General features: G+C 45.5%; 1 protein-coding gene across 3 annotated transcripts in view; it reads right to left on the reverse strand.

Moving 5' to 3' along the window:
* Nucleotides 1-23392, reverse strand: part of CNTN1 (contactin 1) — a 410973-nt gene that overhangs the window by 94939 nt on the left and 292642 nt on the right. For all 3 annotated transcript variants that reach the window (XM_081957448.1, XM_081957447.1, XM_081957446.1), the window contains exons 15-17: nucleotides 22570-22745; nucleotides 15984-16104; nucleotides 7473-7631 (exon numbers count right to left, since the gene is read on the reverse strand). In XM_081957448.1, the coding sequence (XP_081813574.1) occupies nucleotides 7473-7631; nucleotides 15984-16104; nucleotides 22570-22745 (456 nt within the window). The remainder of the gene's footprint in view (nucleotides 1-7472; nucleotides 7632-15983; nucleotides 16105-22569; nucleotides 22746-23392) is intronic.

Genomic DNA, 23392 nt, shown 5'->3' on the forward strand with positions numbered 1-23392 from the left:
CATTGGTGAGCTCCAAAAGGAGTCAAAGCCACCTTGGAGGGGTGGTGAAGTAAAGAGGGATGCCCTGTGAGGTCTTGGAGAGTCGCAGCTCTCCTGCTTGACCCAGGGCTTACTTTCCCTCTCAGCCACAACAAGGAGAAGAGACAGTCTAAGATGGCTGCCATGAAGCTGGGACAGCCAATGACCACCTAAGCTTTGAGCTGGAGTGGATTTTGGTGAACAGTGAGGAACTGGGTGAGAGGAATTCTTTTTTACCCAAAAGTTAAGCCCAAAAGAGAAATCTAGGATTTATTCAGAACTATTGAAAGTGGCAATCAGACACTTTAAATTGGACTTTCAAATTGGGAAGATGTGACATTAGGAAGACAATTTAAAATATTGGAATTATGGATTTAAAAGTTAACACTGGTTCTATAACTGAATTACAATTTAAAATAATTAAAATCAGAGTCTATGGACTCCCCTCTGCGACGGACCACCGTATCGGGAAATGGGGGAAGCCCGATCTGAGGGAGACTTCGGGTCGTGCACAGGCCGGAACAGAGGTGGAGGGGCCTCCACGGCATATGATTTTAGCAGCGCACAGTCTCTTGTCGGGTAGTCCGCAGGGAATTCCAGCCCATGCCTTGGTCGATTCCGGGGCTACCACACACTTTATGGATGCAGCGTTTGCTGCTAAATACAACGTCCCTCTGTGTCCGGTGGACCCTCCGATGCGGGTGGAGACCATTGACGGTCGGGTGCTTCTGTCTGGGCCTATCAAGGCCGCCACGCAGCCTTTGCGCTTGATCCTCGGGGAGCATGAGGAGGCCATCCAATTTTACGTGGCTTTGGGCCTGCATTTCCCCGTGGTGTTGGGCTTGGCTTGGCTGCGGGCGCACGACCCTCAAATCTACTGGTCACAGAACTTGATCACGTTCCCGTCCTTGCAATGCGTCGACCACACCCATCAGGTTTGTGCGGCCCAGGTGCCCAGTTTGGCCGAGGTGACAGTGCCGCCGGATTTAGCGGAGTTTGCAGATGTCTTTAGCGAACAGGAGGCGGATCAACTGCCGCCGCACCGGCCTTATGACTGTCCCATTGACCTAGTACCTGATGTGAAACTCCCGACGGGTCGTTTATATTCCATGTCTGAGCCAGAGTTGGCCACATTGCGGGACTTTATTGACAAGAACCTCGCCCGGGGGTTTATCCGGCCTTCGTCTTCACCCTTGTCTGCCCCAGTTTTGTTCGTAAAAAAGAAGACCGGGGATCTGAGACTTTGTTGCGATTACCGGCGCCTGAATGCCATCACGGTATGTAACCGTTACCCGTTGCCCCTGATTCCTGAGTTGTTGGAGTGGCTCTGGGAGGCAATGGTGTTCACAAAACTGGACTTGTGTGGGGCTTACAACCTGGTCCGAGTCAGGGCGGGGGACGAATGGAAGACGGCCTTTGGCACCCGGTACGGACATTTCGAATACACGGTCATGCCGTTCAGGTTGACCAATGCCCTGGCTGTCTTCCAACATTTCCTGAATGACATCTTCCAGGACCTTTTGGATCAGTTTGTCGTCATGTACCTGGAAGACATCTTGATCTACTCCACGTCCCGGACGGATCATCAACATCATTTGCGTCTGGTCTTGCAGCGACTCCGAGAACATCGTTTATTTGCCAAGCTGGAGAAGTGTCAGTTCTGGCAGACTACCATCGAGTTCCTGGGGCACCGTATATCCCCTGAAGGAATTGCAATGGAGCCAGGCAAGGTGGAGGCGTTACGTAGTTGGCAACCTCCTCGACGTATGAAGAACTATTACCGGTCCTTGATCCCCAGCTTTGCTTTCTTGACTGCGCCCCTCACTTGGCTCCTGCAAAAGAAAGTACCGTTTCACTGGGGGCCCACGGAACAACAGGCGTTCGTGGCCCTGAAGCACGCTTTTACGAGAGAGCCGATCCTGAAGCACCCTGATCCCCATCGCCCCTTTGTAGTAGAGCCGGCCGCGTCTGTCAACGCAGTGGGGGCGGTGTTATAGCAGGCTCATGCCCCTGATGGTACCCTTTTCCCTTGCGCTTATTACTCTCGGAAACTCAATCCTTCCGAGTGCAATTATACCATCTGGGAGAAGGAGTTCTTGGCTATCAAGGTGGTGTTCGAAGCCTGGAGACATCACCTGGAGGGGGCCAGGCATCAGGTCGAGGTCCGGATGGACCATCGGAATTTGGAGTTCTTGACGACAGCGCATAAGCTGAACCAACGCCAGATCCGGTGGTCTCTGTTCTTTGCCCGTTTCCATTTCAAGGTCACGTACATCCCCAGTGCATTGAATCAAAGGGCGGATGCCCTGTCTAGAAAGCCGGAGTACTTGGACCCTGCAGACTCACTTCCCCCCCGGACGGTTCTACCCGTCAAGTCCTTCGCTGCATTCAGGAACCCATGGATTTACGGTCTCTGATACGGGAGGCGCAGCGGAACGATGAGTGGGTGGAACGACGGCGGGCAGAGGTAGGGCCGACATCCCTTGGACCTTTGACAAGGACCTTTTCAGGTATCGGGATCGGCTCTATGTGCCTGCAGGACCCCTCCGTGGACTGGTTCTCTCCCAGTGTCATGACACTCCAGCAGCGGGACATTTTGGCCTTTTCAAAACATTGCACCTGGTTTCCTGTACTTTCTGGTGGCCCTGCTTGCGACACGACGTGCAGACGTACGTCACGTCGTGTGTACAGTGTCGACAGGCCAAATCAGCAACAGGAGCTCCTCCAGGCTTGTTGCAGCCATTGCCGACCCCGGACAGATCCTGGGGGGCTGTGTCCATGGACTTCTTGACAGAACTGCCTTCGTCGTCAGGTTTTACCATGGTCCTGGTGGTGGTGGACATGCTCACCAAGATGGCACACTTCATCCCCTGCCGGAGATTGCCAATAGCCCGTGCCACTGCCCGCATGTTCATCCAACACGTGTTCCGGCTACAAGGCCTGCCTGACCGGGTCGTATCAGATCGTGGGACACAATTTATGGCTCAGTTCTGGAAAGGGCTGATGGCCGCTCTAGATGTCCAGGTTTGTTTATCCTCGGCGCACCATCCCAAAACCAATGGAGGGACGGAGAAGGTGATTGGGATTCTGGAACAATATCTGCGCTGCTTCGTGAACCAGCAGCAGAACAATTGGGCAGAGTACCTGGCCGTGGCGGAGTTTGCGTTTAACAACTCGCAGCACACCTCCACACGGACGCCTTTCATGGCGAACGTCGGGTACCACCCTCGTTTTTTCCCTCTCACCCCAGTGGACTCTCCGGTCCCCACAGCGCAGGACTTCCTCTCTGAGCTCCAGGTGGTTCACCAAGTGGTGCGCCGCTATCTGAATCAGGCTAAGGAGGATTACAAACGAGTAGCGGACAAGTCTCGACGTGCGGTGCCGGAATTGGCTGTGGGTGATCGAGTGTGGCTGTCCACGTGGCATCTTCCATCCCACCGGCCGACGAGAAAGTTGGACCAGCAGTATCTTGGGCCATTCCCCGTGGAGGCCGTTATCAACCCGGTGGCCTATCGACTGACCCTCCTGCGCTCGATGCGAGTACACCCGGTGTTCCATCGCTCGCTCCTGATCCCTGAACAGTCGCCTTGTCCTCTCCGACATCCCTCTCTTCCCCTGCCGTCGTCGCGTGAGGTACACACACAACCATCACACAGAGTGACCCGGATCCTTGACTCGAGATGGCTCAAGGGACGGTTCCAGTATTTGGTCGACTGGACGGACGAGGGATTGGATGGGGGGACCTGGACGGATGCAATGGCTGTGCATGCCCCTGCTTTGCTGCGGGCTTATCATGTGCAATTTCCCTCGAGACCGCATCCCGAGCGTCAGACCCTGCGGTGAGGGATAGTGTTGTGGCCCAGCAGGAGCCGTTACAGCTGCCACCAGACTCCAAGAGTGAGGGTCCCTATGAGTCGGCTCTGGAGAATGAGGAGGATCTTGGGCAGGGTTCTGACTCTGAGCAGGGATCGGAGAGTCTGGTCGGCCCCCAGGAGGCGCCTGAGGCATGGAGCAGCGGTGAGAGCCAGAGGAGGGGGGCTCCTGATGCCATGCCTTGGAGCAGTGGGGAGGAGTCACGGGACAGTGAATCAGAGATCAGCAGGGAGTTCTTGGACGCCCGTTATCGCCGCGCCCATAGACGCAAGGAGCGAGGGCGCAATTATCGGTGGTAAGTGCTCTCAGCTGCTGATAAGTAGACTCCCCTTCAGGCTATAAAAGGGTTGACTGAGCATACGCCCTTTGCAGCAGTCAACAAAGAAATCCTGCAAGAAGTTTGGTCTTGGAAACGTAGCAGGCTGGATAGCTGCCTTGTGTCTTGTGTTTGTGAGCCTTGTCGTGTTGGTTTACTGCCAAGGATCTGTCTGTCTGTCTGTGAAATAAACCCTGCTAAAATAGTATTGTTCCGGAGCGTGTTCTGTGTGGGCGAAGGACTTCCTTCGGGGGTCAGAACACCCTACATACAGTATAAAATATAGAGTTGTACTCTGTTGGTTACCTTAGATACATACAATCTTGCCAGTAACAGGCATAGGCATTATGGGGCATATGCAAATATATTGCATTACACTTTACTTTAAAATCTATATAATGATGTTTAGTGCACAGTATCACACCAGTCCATCTGTTCTTTACTTCCCATTTTTCATGTTTATCTTACTTTCCCAATTTATATTCTACTTTGTCTAGGCTATGGCAGTTAATGTTAGTTATGTATTTTAACCAATACTGATTTTATAAATTGAGCGAGACATCTTACATTCATACAGTATAATAATGGAAAAAAGTTAATGAGAAAAAGCAGCAGAAGTGTGAACCCATTACACACTATTACTAAGCTGGATAGCTTTGGAGATCACATGGAAGACCTTTGCTTGGGACTAGTTGATTGTGAATGTACATTACAAACCGTAAAATGTACAGGTTGGGAGGGGATTTGCAAAAGAATCTGGCAGGGAAAAATAGTTAATCCTTCTTAAAAATAAGCCATTATTCTGGATTTACAACAGGCAGTTGCTATATTCTTATAACATGCCCAAATAAACAAACTGCCCTTTGCTCAACACATCTTGCTAATGCATGCTAGAAAAATGGCCAGGTTTATACAACATGCTAAGCTATGCAAGGTAAGCTATGGAAGTGTGCTATGCAAATATAGCAATTTTGTCTTAAGATGTACAATTTAGCAAAACAATTGCTAATTTAGAAAATTATTTTGCTGTTGTTGCAGTAATAAAATGTTTTACAACACTTAACAGGCTTGAGAAAATCATATGAAAACCTGCTACACTTTGGGCTTTGAAGTGTATTTCTAGTGGTTAGACAATTGTTGAGCCTACATGTTTGCCAAAAGGCAAGTAATATTGTGGGAAACCACCCTCGTCCTAGAAGAATGAAATATTTTGAGAAATATTTTTTTAAAGGCAGGATAAATATGTCAGGCCTGTAGTTATGTTCTTTTTAGGATCTTTGGCCTGCCACACTTTCTTATAATTTTCTATGCTGTTTCACTAGTGTAGTAGTTGGGAGGGGGGGATAGAAAGGAGTAGGATTGTGGAATGTATTGTTGACATTCTTTTATAGAAGCCAAGGTCATCTTTTGTCTCCGCACCTCGACACCTGACCGGATGTAGAGGGGTGTAGATGCCAGCGTGGAAGAATATGATTGGAACATGTGATGGATTTGTGGGTGTGGGGATAGATCATGAACTTTCAACTGGGTGAACCCACAGGATGCAAATCAGAGTTGGAATTTTCCATAGAGGTGCTAACATGCCTGTAGAATAAATTGGACCTTTAAGGATGTTTTGCCTTGGACAATGATTTATTTCTGCATGGTATTTAGAACCCTAACAAAATATTTCCCCTAAAAGAGAGATAAAAAAATCTTAAGGGAGACAGAAACTCAGAGCCCCAGCACCTTGCCCCCAGCAGATATTTTGTGCCCATTAAGAAAGACTGGACCAACCTATCTACAAAACAAAAGACTTTCCAGGGTGAAGGGATTAAGATGTTACTCTTTAGGACATAATAGGATCAACCCACTAAGACACAGAGCTCACTACATTGTACAATATCCTAAGGACATTGCATCACCCTCAGAAACTTCAACCCAATTTCGCTCAGACAACCTATAGAGCCAGCTATTACCCAGGGACATGCGGTCAGGGGAGGCAGGGGAGGTAGAGCCTCACCTCTCATCATGAAATAATAATATATAAAATAATAATATCCACGAGGGAGTTTCATATATATATAAGAGGAAGAGGAGGGAGGAGGAGGAGCGCGCACGGGGCGGTGCCAGCTGGACAACTGGCGGAGGCAGGAGGGTTCTCGGAAGCGCCAATAACCTTCCTGCCTCCGCTGTACTTTGCGTGCTCCTCGCGACTGCAATTGACGTCCAAAAGTGGCAGGGGCTTGATGACGTCACCGCAGCTGCCATGCGCGGACGGACGGAGGTAGCCAGAGTGACGCCAAGGCAGTCCGGCGGACGAGCGACCGAGGATCAGGCTTCCTGATCCTCCATCGCTCGCTCGCTCTTTTGTCCGCCCGGACCCCTCGGCGCCACTCTGGTTACCTCCGTCTGGCTGTGCCCAGCAGCGACGTCGGCGATGTCATCAAGACGAAGTGGCTTGGAGGCGAAGTGCTTATCAGTGCTTTTCTGTGCGTCTGGCGTTTAGGTAGATGCCAGATGCACAGAAAAGCACTGAAAAGCAGCTGCTGTTGGGGATCGTGGAGCGTCCGCGATTCCCAACAGCAGCTGCTTTTCTGTGCTTTTCTGTGCGTCTGGCGTTTAGGACATCCGGCTATCTACCTAAACGCCAGACGCACAGAAAAGCACTGAAAAGCAGCTGCTGCTGGGGATTGCGGAGCGCGAGCCAGCGGAGCGCGCTCAGGAAGGCGGGGAATGGGATCACGTGTGCTGGAGACTGAGACAGCTTCAGCCTCCAGCACACGTGGTCCCATTCCCCGCCTTCCTGATGACGTCACCAGCCTCACCAGGCATAAACCTCACCGCACGTCACTGCTATTACCCCTACATAGCCTCATGGGAGTCTGACAACAGCCAATAAAATACATGTTCTTGCACAGGAACAGGAAGTTCAAGTAAAAGCTCCAGAAAATGTATAAAAACCCATCACTCTCAATTCCATGTGGTCAGCTGCCCAGAATCACACGTGCTTGGTGGTTCTGCTTCATCAATAAATGAACCGTCTTTCCAATCAGCCTCCATTTTGTCTCCAGTGCCTTTCTCCCAGCTTGGAACTAAACCAGATAGATATTTCTTCCCACACTACCTATATAAATTCATTCATTTTGTTGTTGTTTCTAGTTTGTAGCACATTATCAGGAATTAAAAGAGTGTTCTGCTGGTAAAAGTGTCTCATAAATGAAATTATATCAAGAATGATATTTTATTATTAGGCTCCAAACTAATATTTTTATAAGATTCTTACCTGTTTTCATGTCTTTCCAATACTCGGACAGAAAGGTCCTTGACTGAATAGTGTAATTTGATATAGGACTATGATTTTCTATCCCACGGTTCCATGTAAGAATTACAGATGTATTTTTAATGTCTTCGACTTTGAGTCCACCAGGGGGTCCTGGGGGACCTGAAAAATAATTCAATGAAAAATTATGACATAATCTTGTCAAAAAGTGAACCAATGTTTTAAACTGTATCATCATATTTAACTGAGTTAAATTATTTCATTACAACTTTCTGTAATCTACTATTCTCACATATTAAAATTTAATCTGCAAAATCTGAGGTAGCATGGCCAAATGAAATGTTGGAAATTGAACAATACTAGGGAATACTAGATTGGAAAGGGTATTTCATAAAGTAACATCATACTTTTGGTCTCATACAAATCTCATACACTTTTGCGAGCAGACAGCGAGGTCGATATGTGAATGGCAGGCATGCGTATGTAAAGTTCCATTGGTGTGAATGGCATCTGTGTGCACCCTCTACTCGCGCAAATGGAGCTTTGCATGCAAGCAGAGGGAGCTTGGACTCGTGCACAAAGTTCTACTGACATGAATGGTGGGCATGAGTGGTGGACATTTTTTCACCTCACAAGAGCAGAGGGAACTTGAGCTGAGGGTGCTCGTAGTGAATCTTCATTCATCGGAATGAAGCATTACACGTGAGCACTCTATGAGTGCATTTACATGAGTAAATGCTCATACCAATGGAGCTGTGCATGCACATGTGCATGTGCTTGCCACTCCCACATTGGGTCAGGTTGGGACCGCTGTCTTAAAATACAGAATACAATCTCTTTTTCTTGAATCCCATCTCTTACTTATAAACAAATCCTTACTGTCTCAGTGTTTCAGTCCTGATCAGGAAAAATCCATTAAGGGTTACCAGAGATATCAACATATCTATTTTAATCTTGATCAGATATGTCAATTTTATATTCCTTCCTATATTTTCTTGTAATGATCTTCAACTTAAGTCCACTCAAATAATGTCCTAGAACTTGATTTATTTTTATTTTTCTTTATCCCTTCTCACAAAATTTTTCAAAGCTTTAATAAGCCTATTTCATAAATCCATTACAGGAAAATTATGTAAGTCACTCCATTTATTGTTTGTATATCCTTTCAATATTAAGACATCAGTTGCTTTCTTTTAAATGTCCAGTGCAACATCTTTTTCCATGTCATTCTTGTAGCCTATCTTCTGTAAATCCACTTTCAAATCAGTCTCTATCTTGTCAGGTAGAATATGTTCCCTTTCTATAACATAACTTACAAATAATCTTTCTATTGAGACAGATGTCTCTGTGGGTACTATTAAAATTTACTTCTGAGTTCATTGTTAAAAATATTAATCAATATGTCCAATGTTAAAAAAAAATGCTTCATTCTGTAACTGTACAGTTAACAGTTCTTTGTAATTTTTGTAGTTGTGATATTTAGTTCCCTCTATTCTCTGATTTTCAAATTTTCATTTTAATTGTTGTTAAAGAAAATTCAAAACAAAAGCATTTTCCCATAGGAAGAATTTTTCAAATTAAATCCAGAATCTTATATCAAATTTATTTGGACCCTTAGTCTATTTTTTACTTTTTGAATTAAAAAAACAACTTTTTTGCTGCTTATCGGCTCCTAAATTTTTTAAAGTTCTTAAGTAACACTTTCCTTCACTAAAGATTGAAAAAACAGTGAAGTAAAATGTGTGGATCCAAAACCTTCTAATAATTTTACAAGAGTTTCAGTTATAAAAAGTTATTAGAAAAAGTATGCAAAGTTAGTGTCCTTTCAAGGATGCTAACTATGGTTTGAGCAATATGGCTATTTCCTCATCTCCCTGAGTTGTAAACTTGTCAGAAACAATAAGGCTGCTGTCTTGTGAGGGCAGCTATCTGGATATCTATCTTGTGGGTGATATCAGATAGGTGATCTACTCACCAGCTCTTCATTCCATCTCAGTTGTTGATTCTAATTTTTGTACAGCTGCCTTTAGTTCACCATGTCTTTCTCTTGAAACCCAGCTGGAATAAATTTTCAAAGTTCTTTCCAAATTATTGGAAGTTGGAAAGTGAAATATAATTGAGATTTGCTTCCCTTTGTCATATTACTAGAGATGATTAATTCTGGGAACAGGATCTGATTCTCAATTGTTAATTCCTGTTCGAAATCCTATAAACCCATGATGGGAAACCTATGGCAGGTGTGCCGGCAGAGCCATGTCTCTGGGCATGCAAGCCATCGCCCATTGCTCTTCCAGGTTCCAGTGCACCAGCCAGCTGGTCTTCACACATGCAGGAGCACCAGAAACCAGAAGAGTAGCTGCCCGATGCGCATGCGTGTGCCAGGAAGATGATCTTCCGGTTTCTGGTGCATGCATGCACACTGGCCACCTGATCTTCCAGTTTCTGGGGCGCAAAGACCAGCTGGCTGGTGTGCACGTGCATGCAGTAAATTTAAAAAATTTCCAATCATGCGCGTGCGCAACAGGAGCCGTTTCTTCCAGTTTTCAACATGCATATACGCACCGGCCAGCTGGTCTTCTGGTTTCTGGTGCACATGCACTTGCAAAGACCAACTGCACATGCCGTAAACCAGAAGACCATCTTCCCAGCGCGGGCATGCGCACCAGGCTCTTCTAGTTTCTGGAAAGCGCTCCCGTTTCAGAACTAGGTGCCGAAAAGGTTCACCAACACTGCTATATACCCTCCCACCCACCCCTATTTTATGTGATAGTGTTATAATGAATAATGTGTAAAATACCCTAACGATGCCTGCTTCATAATAAGTGACCCAATATTGTAATACAAAAAGCAGTGATTTATTAACAGCTTCATTAGGCATTCTTCATTAGGCATTTCTTATTTGCAGCCATCTTTTTTGCTTTCTTTATCTGCTTTTGAACTTTGCCCGTGTTTCTGTCCTCCCTTCATCTCTTTGTCATAAATCAAGTTATCCAATAGCTTCATTCATCTCAACCCAGCTACTGTAATCTGAGATCTGGCTCCACCGATGCTCTGCATGGAATGTCAACACAGAGAGTTGACATCTGGCTCCCCTCACTTTTCAAAGGCAATCTGTGCAAGCAAAAACAATTTGAGTACCAGTATGGGATTCAACGCTATGTCCTCCCCCCAGGCTTGTTTGGATTTTTTTCATGGAATCTCTCTATAAGGCGATCAGCCTGGATATTTCTACTCTTTATCCAAGATGCTCTGACAAGGGATAGCGCTTCTACTAAATTAAGTACTGGAGTTGCCTCCTGTGCCACCTCAAATCAAGGATGTGTTGCACCTCATAATGGGTTTGGCCCCCTATGACCACAGGGCCTGGGAGTGGATCCGACTCAGGGTGGATGCGACCATGGATTTTAAGATGGCTACTATGGAATACTGGGTGTACCTTCCTTAGCAGTCGGGGCAGTTTCAGTTGCACTGAGACTGGGTTGATGATCTTTACTATGGGGAATGGTCCCACAAACTTTGATCCCAGTTTCTTGCTAGGGAGTCTTAACCTCAAATATTTTGTGGAGAGGTAAACCTTCTCTCCCACCAGGAATGGTCATTGTGGAGCTCGGTGTTTATCTGCCTGTTTCTTATAGGTTTGTGCTGCTTTAGCTAGCGCTTTTTTGACATTCTCCCAGGCTGCTTTTAGCATTGACATCCAGTCAGTCAAGCTGACTGACAAAAGGTGATCCCTTGGATACTCAGGCATTGGGACAAAGTCCATGCCGCTTACTACTTTGAATGGTGTTAGTCCTGTGCTGCTGTGAACAGCATTATTGTACGCAACCTCAGCAAAGGTCAGAAAGTCTGCCCAATTGGACTGCTGATAGTTCACGTAGCACCTCAGGTACTGCTCTACCATAGCATTCAATCTCTCTGCCCCCCCCCCATTGGTGCTTGGGTGAAAAGCCGAGCTAAGGCCCTGGGATGACCCAATAGACCGCAGGAACTCCTTTCAGAACTTAGTGTGAACTGGACCTCTCTGTCTGAGATAATTCTTCAAGGTACTCCATGCAGGTGGTAGATGTGCTTCAGGAACAGTTTGGCCAGCTTGTGAGCTGAGGGTAGTCTGCTGCAGAGTATGAAGTGTGCCTGTTTGGAGAACAGGTCTATTACAGTCCAAATCACTGTGTTTCCCCCACTTTTCGGCAATTCTACTATAAAGTCCATTGTGATCTCCTCCCATGATCTCGTTGGCTCTGCTACTAGCTGCAGCAATTGGGGGGAGGGGGGTTCCTGGTCACCTCTTCATTATGGCGCAGATGGTGCAACTTTTCATGTAACTGTCCACGTCTTTCTTTATTTTGGGCCACCAGAACTGCCTCGGGGCTAAGTGTAATGTCTTTAGGAATCCAAAGTGGCCTGCTGATTTGGCGTCATAGCTCCTCTGGAGAATTGGGGTGCGTAGGGATTCCGGGACATAGAGTTTTGTCCCCTTCCATGCAAGGTCATCTCTTTTTGTCAAGATGTGTTGGTTGTTTTGGAACCAAGGGTCTGCTAGCAGTTCAGTTTTGAGTCACGTGGTTAGGTCGCTTGCTGGTTGGTCATGCTGGTCATGGTGTTGTCACCTAGTGGTCACTTGGGCAGCTATTGGGTAGAGGGAATGATGGCATCTACCACCTGCTCCTGTTCGCATTTGTACTGGGGCATGCGGGAGAGGGTGTCAGCTAGAAAGTTCCTCTGCCCTGGAATGTGCTTTAGTATAAAGTCGAAGCGGTTGAAATATTGAGCCCATCGGACTTGTTTGGGTGATGGTTTCCGTGGGATCTTAAGAGCCTCCAGATTCTTATGGTCAGTCCAGACTTCGAATGGTTTCCCTTCCAACAGGTGTCTCCAGATTAGCAGCGCCCATCTCACTGCTATGCCTCCTTTTCCCATGTGGCCCATTGTCTCTCTGTGTCTGTGAGCTTGCGGGAGGTGTAGGTGCAGGGTTGTAGGTTTCCTTGGTTGTTTCTTTGGAGTAGTACCGCTTCCACTGCCATGTCACTGGCATCTGCTTGGATCATGAAGGGTTGCTTGGGGTCAGGATGCTTCAGCACCGGTTCCTTTGCAAATATTTATTTTAGTGTCTCGAATGCCTTTTGGCATGTTAGGTCCCACTGTAGAGGTTGTCCCAGGTGAGGTTTTGTTCCTGGGCTTCCTGTCTTTAGGAGGTCTGTCAGGGGTTTGGCGATCTTCGCAAAAAAGGGGATGAATTGCCTATAGAAGTTCGGGAACCCTAGCTTTGTAGCTGTCTGCAGGTGCGAGGGGGTTGCCAGCTTAGGACGGCTTGCACTTTGGCTGGGTCCATCTCTATTCCCTCATTTGACACTCGGTAACCTAGGTAGTCTAGTCACTCATGGTAAAATTAACATTTTGATAGCTTGATGTACAGGTTGGCAGTCATTACTTGATGGACCAGGGGTATGTGGTCGTCCATGGTCTCAGTGTAGATGAGGATGTCACCAGGTAGACGAGGATCCCCTTGTAGAGGTGCTCATGCAGCACCTCGTTTATTAACTGCATGAACACTGCTGGGGCTCCCTGTAGTCCGAAAGGCATCACTTTGAATTGGAAGCTCCCTAGAGGGCAGTTGAACACTGTTTTCCACTCACCTCCTTCCGTGATCCATATTCAGTAGTATGCCTCTCTGAGGTCTAATTTGGTGAAGACTTTTCCCTTGAGATAGCATATCTTTATTGACGGGGAAGGGGTATAGGTTGTGTATGCACACAGCATTTATCCCTCAAAAGTCCACACACAGTCTCATAGTTCCGTCTTTTTTCTTGTGGCTTGGCTGGCTCGATGAACCCTTGTGCTAGGTTTTTGTCTATGTATTTGCGCATTTCTTGCATTTCCCGGGCGTACAGATTGGGTTTGGATAGTTTTTCCCCGAGGATGATTTCGATGACACAATCTGCCTCATGGTGGGGAGGGGGGCAGAATGTTGCATTCTGTCTCGCTGAATACTTCTGTGATGTCCTGATATTCCCCTGGGATCTGCTCAGTCTCTGGGATTTCATCGGATGTGGCTCCCAAATGTTCTGGTGTGCTCTTTGGGGGGGGGGTTTCCCTGCTTGGTGTTTCTGCTTGCTGGCGGAAAAGGGGTTGGTTTCCCTTTTCTATCCTAAGCCTGAGGGTACCCCTTGTCACCAGATGGTTGGTCCCCACTTGTCTAGCCAGGAGAGTCCCAGTATGTTTGTTTGTTTTGCTTGTTTTTATTGGATTTATATGCCTCCCTTCTCCCAAAGGACTCAGGGCAGCGTACAACATTAAAAAACACACATCCCAAAAGTTAAAAAGAAATTTAATACATATCCAACCCCCCCCCCCCGAATTTATAAGACAATACATTTAAAAATGAGTTAAAATTAACATCTGTCTGCATCTGTCATTTTGAGGGCTATTATGAATCAAATTACTTCCCAGTGATCCACTAGCTCTAATCTCACTGGCTTAGTCAGGTGGGTGGCATAGGCTCCCCCCATTAGGGACCCGTCGACCTGTTCAAACCGGATTGGGTGGGCCAGTCTTTTTGTTCTGATCCCCAGTTTCAGAACTGTGGTCAGGTTGATCAAGCATTTAGTGCAGCCTGAGTCTATTAGTGCTTGAAAATTCCTCTGGCTTCCTGTCTTTGGGGCTGTGAGGTGTATTGGAAAAAGGAAAGAATGAATTGGTCCTCTCACCATTGGGTCATTTTCGCCCTCGTCATCACTGTCGTAGGATTCTGGTGACTGGTTATTGTTGCCTTGGGTTCCCCCCCCCCCTTCATCTGGTTGGGGAGGGACCACTGCAGCCTGGAAAGCCTTCCGGGATGCGTGGGTAGCCCGTTTGTGGCCACGTTCCTGTCGTGCCCTGGGTAGTAGCTCTGGCCTCGGCATCGGGATTGGGGTCGTGCACACAGATGCCATATGGCCCATCACCTCGCATCTGTAGCATTTCAGCGGACTTTGAGGGAGGGCTGGTCTCAGGACCCGCTGTGGTGCTGTGGTTCCGTCAGCTGGGTGATTTCAGGTCAGGTTGACCTCTCTCTTTTGTGTCCAGTAGCTTTCTCATGTCGTTGTCATGTAGCCCACTGTTGACTTTTATTGCTACTCAGAACCACTTGGAGAGTCGGTTTGGAATGTCGCGATAGTCAGTTACTTGGGCAATCTGCTGGTCCAGACTTGTTCTGAAAAAATACACTAACAGATGCTCTGGTAAAGGGGGTAGCTTTCCAATGACTCTCCTAAATTCGTGGATGTGCTCTTTGAAGGGGCTGCCCTTTTGCTTTAGATCGCTGAGCTCATCTTCCACGTTCAGGTCCTCCTCCACCTCCTCAAACCTGTCTCTAGCGGTTGTAGGAAGTCATCTATGCCTTGCAGTTGGGGGGCTCTCCTCTTGTGGAGGTCTGATAGCCATTCCCTTGCTTCTCCCTCTAGTCCCTCTGCGATAGTATTCACTATGGCTCTGGGGATGAGTAGAGGTGTCCATAGCATTCCAGGTGGATCTCAGCTGAGTCAAGGAATAGGGCTAACTGGTCTGAGTTCCCATCAAACTTTCCTCTGAATCGGGGTGGTTCAATCAGCAGTTCCCTTCCCTCCTCCTGTCGGCCTCTGTATGCTTGTGTTTGATATGTCTGAAGATACTCCTCAGTTCTAGTTCAGAGGGAGGGTGGAGATTGTCTGCCCTGGGCAGCCTGCCTGCTACGTGGGAGAGGCACTGGCTTCATCTTTCTTCTAATGGGTGGAGAAGTGGGGCTGTGTTCCCATGTGCATCTTGTCACCTCAAGAGGATCCACTGCTCCTCCCCTCTCTTTTGGCATGCATAATGGCCTTTCTGGAGGGTGACCCAGTCAAATTCCTCCCTCTGTTGCTCTATGGAACTCCCCTGGGGCTCCATTTGGGGCTTTGGGGGCCTGGCTTGATTCCAGTCCAGCATCCTCTCCACTCCAGCTCGCTTAGGGCTTTCCCTTTTTCTGGGCTTAGGGGTGGGGTGGGGGCTCAGCTTTAGCTGTTTTTAGGGGTTGATTACTTATCTCCTCTTGCTTCGCTCATCTCAGCTTTGATGTCTGATGGCTGCTCTCCAGCTCTGTTCGGATAGCTGGCCTTTTGCCATGGTCTTCTGAGTTCCCCCTCGGCACCCCCGATATTTAAAAGCAAAAGATGGCTATCTGTAAAGTACCCTAACTATGCCTGCTTTATAATAAGTGACCCAATATTGTAATACAAAAAGCAGTGATTTATTAACAGCTTCATTAGGCATTCTTCATTAGGCATTTCTTATTCGCAACCATCTTTTTTTTGCTTTCTTTATCTGCTTTTCAACTTTGCCCGTATTTCTGTCCTCCCTTCATGTCTTTGTCATAAATCACGTTATCCAATAGCTTCATTCATCTCAACCCAGCTACTGTAATCTGAGATCTGGCTCCGTCAACGCTCTGCATGGAATGTCAACACAGAGAGTTGACATAATGAGGAAATAGCTTAATTTTAAAAAATAAAAAAAATATTTTACCTCTCACAACAAGATCAGCTGAAGCTGTGGCATTATCAACAATTGTCTGAGCAACACATGTGTATCTTCCAGCATGGCGCAACTGGGCATTCTTGACAATAAGTTCACCATTGTCTTTTATCTACAAATCAGAAAAAAAATCTGTAATAGTCCTTTAAATTTAAATTTCATATAGAAGTCAAAATACTCCTAAAAAGTAAAGTAAATCAGTAAAATGAATGACATCTATTTCTGAACTGCCTATAGCTCTTAAAAATAATATAAATATTTCTTATATCAATTAATTATATTGCATTTAAAATACACATTAAAATTGTGAAATCAGATAACACTTTCAAATGCAGCAGTATTTAATCTTACAACATAAATTGATATTATGTATCAATATAATATTTTGTATTATGAACAATAAAATGGCTTTTAAAATCATTATCTCCCCATTTTGGCAGAATACCAACCTTCAGTATTTGTAACACTTGTTGCAAAGAACATACTGACATAGTGAAAGTTTTATTTTTGTAGTTGTCTCTCAATTACAATTTACTTAAATGCTTAAATGTATGGAAGTAACCTTAAATCAGATACTGACCATATATATATGCTGGTTTTGTTGTATTCGGGTCTTTTCCCGTGTAGGATTGAGATTGTCTTGGCAACGTTTAGACAAGATCTCACTTGCCATCTTCAGGCTTGGGCTTAAAATGTGATCGGAGCTGCCGTCTTTCTGTAAATCTTGGTGGGAGGGGATGGGGTGCTGGCTTTATTTCAGTAAGTGGAATGATTGGTTGTGTGGTTGTATCATGATTGCTAGATTGGTTCTGATTGGTGTTGGCTGTGTGTGCATTGTTGTTTTGTATTGTAATGGCCTGGGTGGTGGGTGGTGTTCGTTTTTTGACTAGGGCTGGTTTCCAGATGTTTGGTAGGCGGGAGGTATCATCATGTTTATTCATGTAGTGGGGGTGTTTCTCTATTTCGATGGCTTCCATAATTATTCTCTTGTTGAGGTGTTTGGGTTTGTGTTCAGATTTGTCTAAGGCATTGGTTTCAAAATGTTCCATGTATAAGTTTGCAATGACAGGTGAGAGGGGTGATCCCATGGGTGCTCCTTCTATCTGTTTGTATCTTTGTCTATTATGGATGAAGTATGTGTTGGTTAGGCAGTGGTTGGTCAGGTCCAGGATGTGTTTGGGGGGTTATGTTTGTTCTGGATGGCTGTCAAGGCTTCTTTTATAGGCACTTGGGTGAAGAGGGATATGACATCGAAACTTACAAGTAGGTCGCTGGGTTGTAGGTTTTGTTTCTTTATTGTTTCTATGAAGTGGAGTGAGTTGTGTACGTGTGAGGTGATGGATTCTGCGTAAGGTTGGAGTTGTTTGGCAAGGAATTTGGCAAGATTCTGTAGAGGTGAGCCTATGGAGCTGACTATGGGTCTGAGTGGTATCCCTTCTTTGTGTATCTTGGGGAGGCCATAGAGCTTGGGGCATCTGGAAGATTTCTCTCTGGGGATGATTCTTTGCTGGATCTCTTCACTGATGGCAGAGGCTTTTATTTTGGATTTGGTGGTTTTTTCCAGGTAGGTGGTGGGGTCGGTGTTTATAGGTTTGTAAGCAGGGTCTTGGAGCAGGTTGGATAGTTTGGCTTGGTAGTCAGATGTGTTCATCACCACCAGGTTGATCTCCAAAACAGAACACCTCAACAAGAGATTAATTATGGAAGCCATCGAAATAGAGAAACACCCCCACAACATGAATAAACGTGATGATACCTCCCACCTACCAAACATCTGGAAACCAGCCCTAGTCAAAAAACGAACACCACCCACCACCCAGGCCATTACAATACAAAACAACAATGCACACACAGCCAGCACCAATCAGAACCAATCTACCAATCATGATACAACCACACAACCAATCATTCCACTTACTGAAATAAAGCCAGCACCCCATCCCCTCCCACCAAGATTTACAGAATTATTCACTTATTTCAAGGTATTCAGAATCCTAGTGAGGAACATGAAAATAAAAGATCTCCTGTGGTTATTGTAATGCTCATTTAAAATTTGTTTTAGAAGCATTAGCACTTTAACACGAGGAGTCTTAATATTTTTCAATGGTAAAAAGTGAAGTTACCTCAGTAATCTACCATGTCCAGGATATAAATGTTCATTCATGAGGCAACCATGTTCTGTTTGGCACTATTTTTAAATCAGTCTATGTTTTATAATTATGTGTGTGTGCACCTTCAAGCCAGTATTACTCATCAAGTAAAGTTTCTTGATATGCATCAAACATTTTCCCAATGCATTTAATTTTTTAAAATCAAAATGCACTGATCATCAACATGAGCAATTCTGATACTGGTATTCTGAGTACTTGATCTGAAGCATTAAAAAAAGCTCCTGGGCATGCATTAGATACGTTGGAAGAGACAGCTGGAGAATACAAAGTAAAGTAATACAGCACTTCTGATCTACTGTTTCAAGGGAGAACACCCTTGCTTAAAGAGCAAGGTTTGAAGTTTGTTTGGCTCAAGGCATTTATTAAAAAAATTTAAAGCAAGAATTCTCTATGGAAGTTCTCCTTCTTTGGAACAGCTGTCAAACCTCTGATGCATCATGCGCTGGCCATGCCCATGCTGAGAATAGCAAAGGGGGGGAAGTCCTACTATGTCATGTGACACCACTGTGATGATATGAGTTTGACACTCCAGCTCTAAGGCAAGAATACATATGATGATCTCTTCCAAACTTCACAACTGTGGTTGTTCCAAAAAATTTTCTATTATTTTTGCATAGGAAGATCCAGCTCTGGAGTCTTTGGATAGGTTTTTGAAGAAATCAACAGATAACATTTATATAGAGGATAGTAGATAATCTGTCAAGTTTCCATTTAGCCAGAATGTCATAATAGTCAGATGATCCAGTAGTAATTTGTTCATGCAGAATCCTAAACTCACAATATGATGTGTTTTACCCCTCTTTTAATTTATTTCCATATAGCAATAAATTAAAAGAGAAAAAAATGTATGAATTGTTGTGTAACTAGGTGAGTCATATGGATGTATGAATCAAAAACTAATCTAATGTATTAATTAAAACTAATCTCAATTATGTAGGATAATATACATTATATTCTATATTATAATTTATTTTCCTATATTAGGAAATTCTGGTTCTTATAATAAGTCCAGCAGACATGTTGCAATCCACCCACCCCTTGAAATTCTAAATATGCCTGTCCAAGGTCTAAGCTTAGGTTCAAATCTGTACTGGTACTACTGTGCAGATGGAATTAATATTTTCATGTTCATTTTCAAAAATGGACTCTCGCCCCATGATCACTGTAGTCAGGAAAAATGCTTCAGCTGGTCCAATGGAAGCTTTCTACCTTTCTTTAACTGTTAAGTTAAATTGGGAAGTGATCTTTCAAAATAAAGTGGTTGAAAAGGGGATACCTTCTATGTATAGTCCTGAAAATTGGACAACTCCAAGGACAGAAAATAAGGAAGTTGCACATTAATTAATATACAGCTTGATTCTCAATTAATTAATTCATGCTATTTGTATATGCTGGTTCCACATAGACTCCCAGTGGTTAATATGAACACACATACCATGTTTCTCTGAAAATAAGACCCACCCAGAAAATAAGCTCCAGCATGATTTCAGACTGTTCGCAATATACACCTTACCCCCAAAATAAGTTCCAGCTAAGATCGTCAGCCAGATGGACGCATTTACATTAGTATTGTGGTTGCCCGGGTATGTGTGGCCCGCTCAATGTTGCTCGCCTGTGGGGGGAGGAAGATTTCTTTAGGTCCCCCCCTTACCTTCTTTTCTACCTGGACATTTTCTGATTGGCTCTTTCAGTGACTGCAGAAGTCACTGAACTCCTCAGCTGTCTGTTCTTCCCCAGATCAATTTCAGAAGCTCTCATTGCTGTATGGCCAGCCCTGAGGCCTGGCTGCTGGGCCTGCTGCACCTGCTGCTGCTGGGGGCTGCTCTTTGGCAAGGCTGATGGATGGAAATGGGAGCAGATCTCTGTGCTCGCTGTGTGGCTGCTGCACAACCTGCCTGAGCTTGGCTCTAATCGCCACCCTGCTGCTCTTGTGGTCAAGCTCTTGGTGCAGCTGGCCTCTGCCAGTCCTGCCTGCTGGCCCTGATGCTACTAGGATACTTTTTGGTTGTGGCAGGCCTCATGGTGACCGCCAAGCAGCTGCCCATGCTACTGCTGGCCTCATGGGGAGTCTTCACTCTCCTGGCTGTGCTGCTCTCGGCCACCCTATTGGGCTGCTCCTGCCTGGCATGGGGCAAGTCAGTCCAGATCTCAGCAGACTTCTGGTCTGCTCTACTGGCTGCCTGCCAGCCAGCCAGGACTCCTTTGCCAGTGGCTGCTGGTGGAGCCATGCTGTCCACATTGCTTCACCCACTGCTGACTTGGGCTGCTGAGCTTGCTGCAGGCACTGGGCTATGGGATGAGCCAGGCACTCTTCAGGCTCTTCTGGCCTGACCCTAGTGGGTGCTGCAGTTCCCGTGCCAGCTATGTGAAGTGGGCATGGGCGGCCCCTGGCTGCCTTCCAGCCTCTACTTCACTTGTGGCTGTTCTGCTGCTGGCGACTGCCGCTGCCTCTCCTTCTACCTGGTGAGGATGGTGAGGCAAGGCAGGGGGTGGGGGTAGAGTTTCCTCCCTCTTCCTGCCAGACACCTGCCAAAGCCATGCAGGGCAGAGAAGGGGAACACTGCCTTGCCTGCAGGGTGCATGGGGCAGCTCCAGCAGGAGAGAGTCAGACTGGCTGAGGACCACGGCCTGTTTCTCATGCCCAGTGGAGGCTGCTAAGTAGCAGAAGGGGCTTAGCAGCAAGCCAGGCCAGGCAGGAGGTGAGGCAGTAGCCACAGGTGAGGTAGAGGCTGAAGGTGGCCAGAAACAGGGCCTGCAGGCTGGCACTCAGCAGCCTGAAGGCAGTGGTGGGCAAGGTGGCACAGGTGGTGTGGTTCCACTGGCAGCCGCTGATAGGGGCGCTAACAGGGTGGCAGCCAGCGGGGTTCTCTAGAGTTATAGATCTGGGCCGACTTGCACCAGACCAGGCAGCAGCAACTCAGCAGGGAGGTTGAGAGCAGTGCAGCCAGGAGAGTGATGAGCTCCTGCGAAGCCAGCAGCAGCAGACAGCCACTCAGTGGTGTCCACCATGGCCAAGAAGTGTCCCAGCAGCAACAGAGCCAGCAAGCAGGGCAGGCAGAGAATGGGGCATGCCAAGAGCTTGGCCTGCGGGCACTGTAAGAGCACCATCAGGGCAGCAGCCAGAGCCGAATTCAGGCAGGGCAGTGGCAGGTTGTGCAGCAGCCATGTGGCCAGTGCAGGGAGTTGCTCCCACCACCACCCTTTGGCCTGGCCAAAGAACAGCTCAGCTGGGGTGCCACTGGCCTCCAGCAGTAGCAGGCACAGCAGTACAGTGCCTGCTGCAGCCGAGAAGTATCCCGGCAGTAGCAGGGCCAATAGGCAAGGCAGGCAGAGGCCAGGGCACTTGGCCCATTGCACCCACAGGCAAGCAGATGATAGGACAGAGAGGGCTGCTCAGACTTCTGTGGGCCCCTACACTCGCTGCCTCCTGTATGTGAAAAAAATAAGACATTCCCCAAAAATAAGCCCTAATGGATTTTTCAAAGCAAAAATAAATATAAGACCTAGTTTTATTTTCGGTGAAGCATGGTAGAGCCTATTGTCACTAAAAACACAGCACAGAATCCAGGCTACCAGTAGGCAACATTTACATTTAAATCTTTAATATAATTCATAGAATAAGTTCTTTAAAACTCTGTGAAGCACTCCTTTTGACTCTGAACACTGTTAGGGAAGAGGTCATCCATATTTCTGGAGACACGGTATTCCACAAGGTGGGAAGTGTCTAAAAAAGAAACTGTGTGCTTGCCCACCCATTCAATTTCTTATGCATTTGTGGAGGGAATCTTAATATCTTAGCTCGAAACAAACACACCAGATGGGACAGTTCTGTTTGAAGGACCCATAGAGTACTCAAAGCAGCACTTTGAGAGGTTCTTTAGTAGCCATGAAAATGAATGCTCCAAGGCTTTGCCTTAACAAAAAAATGACAGTTACTATAAATGCAATAATAAATAATACATGTGGTCTGACACTGAACACAGTGGGCTGGATTCATCATAGTGGGGCTGATTCATATCAATCATTCTGCTGTCCCAGGTGCACTTTTTCATTTTTAGTTGCAGGAAGAACATTGAAAGAAGACATTGCTATGGATAAACAACATTTTCAATTGCTTGAAGTCAGGACATGAAAATAAACAATTTTTGGAATAACTTGTTTTGATGCTGGAGTGCTACTAATGAATTTATAAACAATATGTTTATAGGAGGTTTTAATATTGTGGTTCATGAGACAGTAACTTTCTTTTCTTCTAAGATAGTAACTTTCCCTTTTGAAGTAAACTGTAATATGGGGGGAAAGAAATACTTCATAATAATTATTCCCTCTTTTCTTTTCTCCAAAATACCAACAATATTTTTACACCCAAATGTAAATATTTCAACAGGAAATGTGAGGCAACTCACCATGATAGATCTTTCATAATAATCACTCTCTTTATCAACATTTACTGGATATCCATTTAAGAGCCAGATAAAAGTCAGGTCTAAAGAAGGATCATGGGATGCAAGACATTGCATGGTAGCATTCAATCCAACAATGACATCAACATTAGTTGGTGCTAATGTTATCCTTGTTGCAGCTTTGCAGTTAACAGAAAAAATGTGGTTATATATTAGCAAGTCATTAAATATGCAACAATTGAAGCTCTGATCTACTTAAATCGTGAAAAATACACAACTTTACTATGGATGATTGTATTTCAATAGCAAAAGAGATATAAGTAAAAATGTTTTAAAAATTTCTGGTTGTTTTGATAGACTTTTCTTTGCAAATTCTGATACAGAAATGGTTTTTACTTAACCTTTGTTTCATTGATAGTATCTACAGTTCTAGATCAATCTTAGGGTCAAAGGTAAAAATTACGGTAACAGCCTGTGTCAAAGATTATTCATAAGAGAGCGGTTTGGGGACATACCCAAATAATATACCCTATTTGTATCCTACTGATGAGATAATGATCCAGCGGTAGGAGTATCATGTGAATTTATCATTCAATTGCCAATTTCTTGGCAGGAATTTCTTTAGAATAATGACACAGATCATAGCTGAGACTAGAATAAGCAAATAAAAGCAGCAGATATTTAATTTTTTGCAAGAGGTTACTTCTAGAAATTTAATCTTCATAGGGACTTTAATAAAGTGTGAAAATTTGCATTTGTGTCAACAAGCATAATATTTCTGCAATAAAAATGTAGGATGGATTATATTCAAATCCTCCTCAAACCA

The sequence above is a fragment of the Natrix helvetica genome, assembly GCF_964273705.1.
Source record: "Natrix helvetica genome assembly, chromosome: 6".
Lineage (NCBI taxonomy): Eukaryota > Metazoa > Chordata > Lepidosauria > Squamata > Natricidae > Natrix > Natrix helvetica.